A 12,274-nucleotide genomic window follows, 5' to 3' on the forward strand; every position below is an offset into this window, starting at 1 on the left:
CAAACATCCCAAGTTTACATCCCCACAAGACTGCCTGAGAGTAAGTACACTCCTTTCCCCACATGCACAGCTAAGTTCACCATCAGCCTTTTAGGTTTGACTTTTTCCAAGTCTGTAGGTGACAAAGAACATCTTGTAGTATCTTGTAGTTTTTGAATTTCCATTTACTTGACTATCTGTAAAACTAACAGGTTTTTTTTCTATATGTATTTCTTTAGTGAATTTTTGCATCATTTGGTAATTTTTGCATCATTTGGTAAATTTTACATCTGGACATTTTTGCATCATTTGGTAATTTTTCTATAAAGTGCTTTTTTTATTGATATCTGTATACCTTTTAAATATCAAGGATATCAACATATCAAAGATGGCAAACATTTTTACCCAATTTGTCATAAGCCCATTAAACTTTTAGTAATCATTTTTGCTGTACCAAATGCAATACATTTCCTATTTTCTTCTTTCTACTACTCTCCCATAAATTCCTGAAGTTGGAATATCTTTGGAACTATGAGCTCCCACACTCATAGCCATGTTTCTTCCAAGGGCTTCACTTCTCACAGTGACTTGACAACAAGTAGAAGTCAGGAAGTTTCTGTTCCATGAAATGGAAATTCCACGCTGGCAATAACCAATGGATTTTCCTCAGTCGTTAGAGAACCCACAACTTAAGGAACCAAATCCAGACTACTAGATACTGCAGAGCAGGGATGGTAAATCAGTATCACCTCCCCTGACAATATTGATTGATTGGTCCTGGCTGTCTTGGATACTGACAGCCATCTGGGCCTCTGAAATGAACTGAAAAAGTCTGCTGGGGGGTCTGTGAGGAGGAGGTGCCAGGCACACAGTCCATGGGCAAATTGTCTGTATTAGTCCGTTCTTACACTGCTATAAAGAGCTACCTTTGACTGGGTAATTTATGAAAAAAAGAGGTTTAATTGACTCACGATTCTACAGGCTTAACAGGAAGCATGACTGGGAGGCCTCAGGAAACTTACAATCATGGCGAAAGGGGAAGCAAGCATCTTCTTCATATGGCAGCAGGAGAGAGTGAGGGGAACGTTTAAAACCTCACACACACATGAGATCATCAGATCTCATGACAACTCACTCACTGTCATGAGAAAAGCATGGGGGAAATCCACCCCCATGATCCAATCACCTCCTACCAGATCCCTTCCCCAACATTGGGAATGGCAATTCAACAAGAGATTCGGGTGGGGACACAGAGCCAAACCATATCACTGTCACACAGAAAGGTGTAGGGTGTGTCCAGACACTATGAGGAGATAAGGAGTGTTCCTAAAAACTGTGCTGTGACAATAGGCATGCTCTAGGATTGTTCTGGACAGAAAGAACGTATGGTCACCCCAAGTACAGGGAACAACACAGTAGCAGTGGAAAACCAAAGTCCAGAAGGCTTACAGGAGTCAGTCAGGGTCACACAGCTGCTGAATGTAGAGCTGGCTTTGGACTCAGCTCATCTCCCAGTGTGCTAACTGGCTGTGCAGCCTCAGGCAGGTCCCCTCATGTCTCTGGGTCTTAAATTCCTCTCTATAAAATGAGCAGTTGTAGCTTAAGAAATTCTAATGACTTTAATAATACAGTTCTCTGCTCTCCACCCACTGGACTTTTGACACATTTTGTGAAAGCCAGCCACTCAGTGGGCACCTGCTACTTTTCTTCTCTCCTTGCCCTTGCTAGGGCTCCTAGAGAGGTCGGGCACAGGGATGAGGTGACACAGCTTTGGCATCTGGGAGGCACGTCTGCTTGTGCAGGTTTAGTCACAGCTTTCTTGGGGCCACAGTAGTGGAGTCCTTGGTGGACGTGACCCTGGTGCACTTCAGTACACAAGTCATGTCACTTTTTTTTTTTTTTCTTTTTTGAGACGGAGTCTTGCTCTGTCGCCCAGGCTCGAGTGCAGTGGCACGAACTCGGCTCACTGCAAGCTCCACCTCCCGGGTTCACACCATTCTCCTGCCTCAGCCTCCCAAGTAGCTGGGACTACAGGCACCCACCACCATGCCTGGCTAATTTTTTGTATGTTTAGTAGAGACGGGGCTTCACTGTGTTAGCCAGGATGGTCTTGATCTCCTGACCTTGTGATTCGCCTGCCTCAGCCTTCCAAAGTGCTGGCATTACAAGCGTGAGCTACCGTGCCTGGCCAAGTCATGTTCTTAACAATTCTCATCTGGCCTCAGGAAACTCAGACCAGAGATACTGTAATTCAGCCAGTCAAGCCAGGGCCTGGGGAGAAAACTTGGGGATGTTTCTGGGGAAAATGTTGACAAGGTTAGCAGGCTTCCTGGGTAGGGCTGAGTCAGCATAGAAAGCAAAAATGAGCCCTGCTCAGAAACTTTCACAAGATTGGGGCTATGGAGCCACAGCCTGGTTTTTTATCCTGTCTCTTGTACTTACTAGCTATAACATCTTGAACAAGTAACTTAATCTTTGTGCCTAGGCATATAAATTAGGAATTTATTCAGCTGCTACTGACAGAGATCTTAAGAGCATCTTAAGCACGGGGACATTTATGTCACTTTTACACACCTTCCAGCATTCTGCTCTGCCATTCTTACTTAGCACATGGATTCCACCTCATGGCCCAAGATGAATGCATGTGCTCTGGCCATCACATCTTTATTCCAAGCAGCAGAGTAGCAGGCAGAATAAAAAAAGGCACTCACATTTCAGAGCTTTTCCAGATGTCCCCCTTTAAAGGACTTTTTCAGTAGTCCCCCTCACATTTTCTTCTTTTACCTCATTGTCCAAGAACTTGTTCACATGGGTACACCCCATTGCAAGGAAGGCTGATATGTGGTCTTGGCTTGGCATGCTGATGTCCCCAATAATGTTGGGGTTCTGTTTCTAAAGGAAAAGATGAGAATTGATATTAGGTGGCAAACTTGCAATTTCTCCCCTAGTCAGTTTTTTCAACTGTAAGTTGAGGATTCTAATAGTTCCTACCTCACAGGGGTGTTGTATTCAGTAAGGACTCAATAAACATTAGTTAAATTATTGTACATCAGGAGAAAGTGGAATGCAAAAGGCAAATAATGTTGGCATTGCTATGAACATCGTTTGGACATCACAGACTCCAGGATCCCTAGAACACACTTTGAGAACTGCTGCCTTGACAATCACTTAATTCTTGGGCAGTCTGGCTGGCCAAGTCCTCGTATGACCTTGAAAGGACACAGCCATCCTTTTGCCTTTACAAAGTTTGTATAATTTTTGCTCACACGTATGACCTTGTTTTTTTGGGAAGATCTTGCACCATCTGTAATGACCTTTTCTGTGTATGTCCTTGATTTTCCATCTTCCTTCTGGCAATTGTAAGGCTATGAGGCCTTATCAGCCTTCTACAGCCAATCAAAGTTGACCTTATAACTTTGTCCACCACTGTGCCCCGGCGCCCAGCACATGGAAGGAGTGCCACAGACATAAGCTTGACAGTGCTGAACTCTACCCAAACCTTGTGTTGCTGGAGAACAGTGGAGTTAAAGAAATTCCTCGACCCTTTGTGTTCTGGAAAACACTTACTACAAAGAACCCTCCTTCTCTATATGACTTAGGTAAGACCCACAAACGCCGCCCTGGTTTACCTATCACAAGGCCAGCCTCAGACCCTCCAAATTCCCTTTCTTTGTCTCATAAATAAGTAGTGGAACTGCTTGACCCCTGTGATCAATTGGAACAACATGCTTGCTAACCAAACTTTGATTAGGCTTCTCTCTTCCCCTACCTAGCCCACTGAATAAACCTTGACTCCACCACAACCTGAGCCAGCATAAGCTCTTCCTGAGACTCGGCTGGCCCTCTGACCTACTACCGGATCCCACCACCCTTTCATCCCGCTTCCCCATACCGTGCTCTTTCTAGCTTTGTTACTTCGCTGTGGAAGGAGAACTCTTTCTGTCTAACTCTTGCGATGTTACAGAGCTTACGGTCAGAAGTTCTCCCCATTGCAATAGTCCCTCCCCACACCTTGCAATAATCTTTTGGAATAAACGTTATCCTTACTAAGTCTGGATTTGTTTTTTATTGGACCCACTGAATGAATGAAACAACCATAACTGATCAGAGAGCAGCAATACTAATCCAGCTTTGCAAATTCTGTTGTGACTTTTCTTGCCATTAGTCACACTTTGAAATTCTGATTCCTGGATTTGCCAAACCCACCAGACCACGGCCAGGCGCCTTGGGTCCAAAGTACAGCTGGTGGCTGAAAGCCAGGCCTCTGGAATAGACACATTAGGATTTGGATTTTGGTGCTCTCAACTCAGGATTTTAATCCTTTGTCGGGATGCATTTATTTTCCCCAGATACTATGCTTTTTATTTTTGGTTTTCCTTCTCGTATCCTGGGTCAGGTCATCAAAACAGCTCTCCCAATGAGCCCATATTGAATGAGCACCTCTAGACGCCACCACTCAGCTGGACCCTGGAACTTGTATGGGGGCAGGAGGACTCTGGCAACAAATTACAAGCAAATGAACTGGGAAGTACTATGAAGAAATCCTGTTCTCACAGAGCACTAACGGAGAACCTATGTATACCCAGTGGACAAGGAGAACTCACTAGGGAGACAACTTACTTTGAGGCCTGAGGCTCAGACAGTCCAGTAATGCGAGCAGCTTGAGAGACGGAGCCTTGAAGCCTGTATTAGTCAGGTTCTCCAGAGAGACAGAACCGATAGGAGATACCTATGTATCTACAGAAAGATAGGTCCTCCAGAGAGACAGAACTGATAGGAGATATCTATCTATCTATCTACCTACCTACTGATAGGAGATATCTGTTTATCTATCTATTGATCGATAGGAGATATCTATTATCTATCCATCTATCTATAGATGTATATATCTATATCTACCTATAGAGAGAGACAGAGAGAGAGAGTGAGTGAGAGAGGATATTAGAATTGGCACATGCAATTATGGAGACTGGAAGTCCAGGGACAGGCGGGTCTGCAAGCTGGAGACCGTGGGATGCAGATAATATGGCTCAGTGCAGGTCCAAAAACATCAGAACCAGGGAAGCTGATGATGTTACTCTCATTCCAAGGCCAGAGTCCTGAGAACCTGGGGGTTAGGGGAGGGTGTGTAAGTCCTGGAGTCGAGACCATTTTGGGCTTTGTCCACCAAGATTAACAATTCGACTTTTAGTCTAAGTGGGTGTATTAGTCTGTTTTCACACTGCGGATAAACACATACCCGAGACTGGGCAAAAGAAAGAGGTTTAATGGACTCACAGTTCCACGTGGCTGGGGAGGCCTCACAATCATGGCGGAAGGTGAAAGGTGGGTCTCACATGGCAGCAGCTGGAAGAAGAGAGCTTGTGCAGGGCAACTTCCCTTTGTAAAACCATCAGATCTAGTGAGATTCATTTGCTATCTGGAGAATAGCACAGAAAACACCCGCTCCCACTATTCAATCACCTCCCACCAGGTCCCTCCCACAACAGGTGGGAACTGTGGGAGCCACAATTCAAGATGAGTTTTGGGTGGGGACACAGCCAAATCCTATCAGCGGGAAGAGGCTTGTGAGATCTTGTTTTAATGTTTGCTTTGTTGTTTAATCTGATTGCAAGTGAGGGTTAAAAACATTTTCAACCTGTTGACCATTTGCATTGTTTGCTGGATTATCTGCTCCTATTGTCTCTGAGGAAGAGTAGGTCTCCCTCAGACCTACTGAAGTCATAGCGTCTTTCCTATTCATATGAAGTCTCTCTCAGTGACGGATTTCAATCCTTTGTTGTGTTGAGTTTATTTTCCCCAGGTTATCTGCTTTTTAATTTTAGTTTTCCTTTTTAAGTAGAAGCTCCAAACTTTGTGCCTTAGTGTGTGAGGATTTTTTTTTTCTTTGACGGAGTCTTGCTCTGTTGCCCAGGCTGGAGTGCAATGGCACAATCTTGGCTCACTGCAACCTCTGCCTCCGGGTTCAACCAATTCTCTGTCTCAGCCTCCCGAGTAGCTGGGATTACAGGCGCCCGCCACCACGCCCGGCTAATTTTTTCTTTCTTTCTTTTTTTTTTTTTGTATTTTTAGTAGAGACGGGGTTTCGCCATCTTGGCCAGGCTGGTCTCGAACTCCTGACCTCGTGATCCACCAGCCTTGGCCTCCCAAAGTGCTGGGAATTACAGGTGTGAGCCACCACGCCCGGCCAGTGTGTGAGAATTCTTCCATCACTTTTTATCTTAAGAAATCCTCGGCCATCTGACATTTAATAAACATGACTTAAGTTTTCTTGGTCCCTGTTGTCCGGATCCATGTTTTACACTCCTGGATTTCTGTTTTCTTCTCGGGGTGGGGCAATACCGCCCCTGGTGCGGTCCTCAGCCCAGGAGCGCAGAGCCCGCCGCAGAAAGACCCCTCGCCCATCTGCGCCCAGCCCTTCCCCGCAGGAGGGCTCAGGGGACCCCACGTTACTGGAATCCGTCCCGAGTCACAGCTACAGATCATTCCCCACAAGCGGGGTCAAAGGCCTCTTTATGGGCGAGAAAGCTGCGGCTCAGCAGAAAGCCAAGCACTTTGGGAGGGAGGAGCTGAGGTGCTTTAATACCCTGAACAGACGCGAAACAACCCAGGGCCGGCGGGGGTAGACCTGGTAGGCGGCTGGGCGGGGCGAGGCCACTTCCGGGTGTGGAACCCTGCCCCCGCCCCGAGCCCCGCCCTAGGCCCCGCCCCGGACCCTGTGGTCCCGGCATGAACTCTCAGCAGAGCCAGGCTCGCTCCAGTGCCCGCCCACCGCTGACTTCATTGGCTGCCTGCCCAACCTCGCCCCCTGGAGGGCCTGCTGATGTTCGTAGCCAATCCTAAGGCGCGGCGGCGGGTCGCGGGTCGCGGGTCGTGGGTCGCGGGTCTCCGGTCGCCGGTTGGGGGTTGAGGTGGAACCTGGGCGCTGAGGTACTGGGGCCTGGACGAGGGGGCCGCGGTCTGGCTGGGGAGCTGCGCGGGCTCGTGGCGGTACGGCTGCCTGGCCTCGCTCGGGTTTGCGGGCGGGCAGCCCCTCCCCGGGCTCCTAGGGGGACCCTCCAGCTGGAGGGGCGGTGACCGCGACTGTCGAGGGCTGGCCCCAGGTGGCTAGGGTTGGGGTCAGAGGTCCTGCCTTATGGAATGTTAAGGCCCCGCCCGTGGAGCCCTAGGGCCGGGCCGCTCCCTATTTTCCTGTGAGCTGTTGTTGAGGCGCCCCATCCTTTCGCAGAAGGGACTCGGAGGGAAGCGGGCCTGCGAGCAGCTGCAGCCCCTGAGCTCGGACGCGAAGACTAGCCCCGCCCCCGGGCTGCCGCCGAGGTCCTGCAGGTGACCCTCAACCCCTCGAGGACCGCCGGCCGCCTCCCTCCTCTGGGCAGGCTCAGGAGTCCGCGGAGCGGGGTGTGCGCCTGTGGCCCTCGAGGGCGTGGGCGGGGAGTAGGGGTCGAGCTGGGGCCACAGGCTGTCCCCGTTTGGCCTGCTCCCCTGTGGCTCCGAAGCCAACTTTTTCTGAAGTTGTCAGTCCGCGTGTTTGAGATTTCGTTTCTGGAATCTCACCCGAACAATTTGGAGAGAGGAACAGGGGTATTGTGGCTTTGGCTGTTGACTCAAGGTGAAAATAAAAACCAGACATGTGGATGTAATGAATGCAGAGTGACCCGTGAGCAAACTGGACGATTTTCTCCGGCTGACAGGCATTTATTTTCCCCCTAGCTTGCCCCATATACTATGAGTTACACTGTTGTCAAAATAAGAGCAGTTTAGTCCCATAGTTCTAAGCAAGAGTCCTTAGCGTTGACCTTCTTAGTGAAGACACTGCAATGTGTAAAGCATTGAATACAAAATTTTTGTGCAGAGGTTCTGAGTTGAAGATTCTCAGTGCACGGAGACTGGCAGCAGCCTTTACTTTCCATTGCAAGGATCTCAACTTACTACTCTGAGACCAGAAGTAGTTGTTTCTTTACCTATGTGGGTTTGGGGGAGACAGCTATGGATGAGGAATAGGGACAGAAAAACGTATGCAATTAGAAAACACAAAGGGTTTTTATTCTGCTTATCTTCTTCCATCTCAGCCAGCATAAGCACATTCTTTTTTCTAGTGATGGTATTTGTTGAGTATTTGCAGTGATTTGGGAAAGGGATACTCTAACAAGACACTTCTCTTTAAACAAGGCGGTGGAGGGATGATTCTGTCTTCTGTGGAATTAACCCTCGGGCTTGGTTTTCAGTGAAGAAAATGAGGCACAAGGAATTGTTAACCAAGACCTTCCAAGGCCCAGCTGTTGTCTGTAGGACTCCGACCAGCCACGTATACACGTTTAAGAATGGCAGTGGGGACTCGGGGGACTCCTCTGAAGAAGAGTCTCACCGTGTGGTTTTGCGGCCCCGGGGCAAGGAGCGCCAGAAGAGCGGTGTCCACCAGCCTCACCAGGCGGGAGCAGGTGACGTGGTGCTGCTGCAGCGGGAGCTGGCCCAGGAGGACAGCCTCAACAAGCTGGCTCTGCAGTATGGCTGCAAAGTAAGACACCCCTCAGGGGCTCTGCCCCACTTCGTTTCAAGGAACACGGGGAACTCACTGCAGGGTGGGGGCCCTTGCTGTCCTTCTTAACCCTGCCAGGCCATCAGGAGAGGCCTGCTGTAGCAGCCAAGGACTCCCCTATTTAGCCAGAATTGGAGGGCAGAGGGGGAGTACCTTTAGTTCCTAACCCTGGCCCCCAAAGAGTGAGGGTTAGTACATTTCCTTCTCTGCAGGGGACTTCTCCTTTTTCTGTTTTCTCCACACTGGAATTCTGAAACCTTTTTTCTTCTTTCGAGCACATTTTATTTTAGACCTAATGGGGCTGGAAATACCAGGCAGAATTTATCCCAGATTTCTATGGTATGCTTGCTTTTCTTGCTGCTTTTATTTTTCTGAACCTTTCTTGGTGGTAGCTTACTTGACTGGTAAAGTTTTACCTTATCTCTAAGAACTGCATGATCTTTTGTATGCTGTGTATCTATGTAACCCTGTTTTTCTCTTTAATTATGTTTTTAGCATTCAGAGTGATTAACAGTGGCAAAGTAAGTAGGAAAGTATTTCTAGAATTGCTGCATTTTCTCCTAGATTGTAACTATTTCACTTTGCTAACACTGCTACAAATGTCTATGGCCTTCTCTAAGGGTATATAAGCTACTTAATTAAAAAAATCTCTTTCTCCTACAAGCGTCTTATCTAACAAGGTCCAAATGTCTAAAACATGTTGTGTGGGGTGTTGCAGTCTTTCCCAGGGAAATAAACAGGTGGTCTCCGGGGACACATAGTGGTCTTTAAATTGTACTAACATTTATATTTGGCTCCGATAAACAGCTTCTGCAGGCATACTGTGTGGCTTATAGAACATGGGCTGAGAAATGAAGCCCATCCTACAAAGACTGGAATAGATGGAGTAGGCTTCTTGGTATGGTGATGTCTAAATCTGTAACGACTATTTAAAGCCTTTGATAAGTGATCAGTTTTCCTATTCGAAGTAAGTAAATTTGCTCTTAAGTTTGTTAAAGGCAGAGACAGAAAGATCTCAAGGGTCTCATGCATTAGATTCAGGACATAGTAAATTAAAAATGTCCCCTACTTCGATTCAGTTACAATAACAGCAGTTGCTGAATAATTAAAATAATGGAAATGATTGATTTGAATATCTGTTGGCTGTATTCACTTGCTAGTTTAAGTGGACTTATGTGTTAAAAGTTTAGAGTTCATCTCTGATGCATTTGGAAAGTTTTCAAACATTAGTTTGAGGGAGGGGCTAGTTACCCTTTGACTTAAATTTCCCCCTGCTTCTTAAATCTTAGTGTTTGATTATGAGAGGAGTTTGTCATGAACTTTGTTATTTGATAAAACTCACAGCATTAGTCCTTTTTCCTGACAGTTAAGTACAGTAAGTCACTTTTAATAAGTTTATATGCCCCACAGTGTTTCTGGGAAAGAAAATGCTGAGGGCATATCTCTCAACTTTATTACAGGTAAACTGGATTCTGAGTGTGTCTGCGGAGCTGGCTGAGGCTGTGTGTTTGGTGAACGCTAACATCTCGCAGCTACTTAGTTCTGGCATGAGGGGAAGGCTGGCAGATGGGGGCACTATTGCCTCAAAGGTGGAAAAGGCTGCAACATTTATTTTAGTGCCATGGTTGTTTCACCTAAAGCATTTTGTTGCAGTTACACTTTAAAGTTTAAGAAAGATCTGTTTTTCAAAACTGATCTTAAATTGTTCAAACCTATAAATCTTTAGGAATATCTGATTACTAAACTATATATTGAGGCTGAGTGAAAGCCAAAAAGAAACTTTCAGCCTAAACTAATGTTGTGTATAGCTGCAGTTTTCCAGTCTTCATCAGATTAAGTGAAGAGGGCTTGAATCATCACCCTGAAATATTAAGAGCCACTTTTTGGAATGTTATTTTTAAGGGGCTTCACATATTTTATGATGTTTGTCTTCATGCTTTCCTAGGTTGCAGATATCAAGAAAGTCAACAACTTCATCAGAGAACAAGACTTATATGCTTTGAAATCTATTAAGATTCCAGTGAAAAACCATGGGATCCTAACAGAGACCCACAAAGAACTAAAACCCCTTCTGAGCCCATCTTCGGAGACCACAGTGACTGTGGAACTGCCAGATGCAGACAGAGCAGCCACAGGCACTGATGCCCAGGCTGATCAACTGATGGATTTCTTTAAGGGGATTGACCAGAATATTGAGCGTGCAGTGCAGTCAGAAATCTTTTTACATGAAAGTTACTGCATAGACACCTCGCATCAGCCACTGCTCCCAGCTCCTCCGAAGATGCCAATGAATGGTGCAGATTGTGGCATTCAGTGGTGGAATGCTGTTTTCATCATGCTTCTAATTGGTATTGTCTTGCCTATCTTTTATTTGGTCTATTTTAAAATACAAGCTAGTGGTGAGACCCCTAATAGCTTGAACACAACTGTCATCCCCAATGGCTCGATGGCAATGGGTATAGTTCCAGGACAAGCCCCTAGACTAGCAGTTGCAGTGCCAACCATCACTTCTGCAGACAGCCAGTTCAGTCAGACCACCCAGGCAGGGAACTAAGCTTTTTTTTTTTTTTACAGAATCAGGCCAGCTTTAGCAGTTGGCCGTTGATATACCTCAGCTGTCATCGGCAATGTCCTAGGGGTGCTGCATTTTGCTTCCTGGGAAGGATGGACACTTTTCAGAAGTCATTGCAGTATTCTCAGTTGCACTGGCCCTGGGAATGGCCTTGCCCAGTCTAAGCCGGCAGGATCTAAGATAGCAGCGACTTCAGCCTCTATCCAGAGAGGTGCAGCAAGAAAGCCATTTCCATGTGACATTTAGTGGACTGGCCATGTGTTCATAGCAGCACTGTGTGGGACCCCAAGTTGGACATGCTCGGAGGGAGAGAAATGGCCTCTGTCAAGGGACCTGCAGTGTGAGAGCCAATGGGATCTGCACGGATCGCGGGGCTGTCGCTGTATCCTCACTTGCTGTGGAGTGGGGATTGCCTCTGAGAAGGAGTGTTCTCTGTCTCCCTGGCAAAGGTGCTGTGGAATAGTCTTGGCATGCCACCCTGTTTTGGAGAGTGACAATTACAGTTGTAACAAGCCTACTTCATATTGGTCCAGCCTTTTTGAGGCAATGCCATTTCTAGAGTTGAAAAAGCCGTGGACCCAAACTGCTGCACTGTTGAATAAAGGGCTGTCCTGCTCCTGTCCTTTTAGAGCTGCTTGGTGTGACACACAGGCATCTCCCAGGCCAAGCACACACAGGCTGTGCCCAGTTCTGCAGGAGCTGTCCCACAGTGTGGCTCCCTGGCTTCTCCCAGTTGGCCTTCTCAGAAGGAGCTCCTGCTGGCCAGTGTTTGGAGGGGAGGATGAGTGCCTGTCACTGAGGCTCCACCATGGGTGGCATCTGAAGCTGGGCAGTCGCCAGGCCTGCGCTGAGAGCCACAGCCCCTGTGCACACCTAACACGGCACGCCACCTGCTGCTTCCCTGGCTGGGTTCTTCGGAGCTCCAGAGCGAGAAGGCCGCTTAGTCCTTTTCCCCTGGGTTGATGCCCCTAGAATAACACTATATACAATGTAACTCACAATGTTACAGGACCAAAGGCTTGATGGAGGGGCTAGAGGCGACCCTTGTGAAAGGCGATCGGACCACCTGAGGGAGGAAGGGCTTGCAGTTTTCCCAGCCCTTCTTGCTGCCAAGGCAGCAGTGGTGCTGTGGATGGGCTGGGGACTGCTGGGCAGAGCCTGCTACTGCTTGGGAGTTGGTGCTACCC

At 47.5% G+C, this 12,274-nt stretch overlaps 1 protein-coding gene across 5 annotated transcripts; it reads left to right on the plus strand.

Annotated features, from left to right (window-relative positions):
* The first annotated feature begins 6,785 nt into the window (after positions 1–6,785).
* On the plus strand, positions 6,786–11,613 carry LOC105479409 (LysM domain containing 4). Of its 5 annotated transcripts, none has more exons than XM_071100584.1 (3): positions 6,786–6,804; positions 8,205–8,494; positions 10,461–11,613. In XM_071100584.1, exons 2-3 carry the CDS (start codon positions 8,213–8,215, stop codon positions 11,067–11,069), a joined length of 891 nt encoding a protein of 296 aa, XP_070956685.1. In that variant the 5' UTR covers positions 6,786–6,804; positions 8,205–8,212; the 3' UTR covers positions 11,070–11,613. The 5 variants fall into 5 exon arrangements, with proteins under 5 accessions (XP_070956685.1, XP_011735657.1, XP_011735658.1 ...); XM_011737355.2 differs by lacking the exon at positions 6,786–6,804 and adding an exon at positions 6,824–6,909; XM_011737356.3 differs by lacking the exon at positions 6,786–6,804 and adding an exon at positions 6,921–6,969.
* Positions 11,614–12,274: the final 661 nt, after the last annotated feature.

The sequence above is a fragment of the Macaca nemestrina genome, chromosome 7, assembly GCF_043159975.1.
Source record: "Macaca nemestrina isolate mMacNem1 chromosome 7, mMacNem.hap1, whole genome shotgun sequence".
Lineage (NCBI taxonomy): Eukaryota > Metazoa > Chordata > Mammalia > Primates > Cercopithecidae > Macaca > Macaca nemestrina.

Coding starts and splice junctions, on each gene's coding strand:
- LOC105479409 (XM_071100584.1), top strand. CDS start 8,213: ATGAGGCACAAGGAATTGTTAACCAAGACCTTCCAAGGCCCAGCTGTT. Junction 8,495..10,460: donor CTCTGCAGTATGGCTGCAAA/GTAAGACACCCC, acceptor ATGCTTTCCTAG/GTTGCAGATATCAAGAAAGT.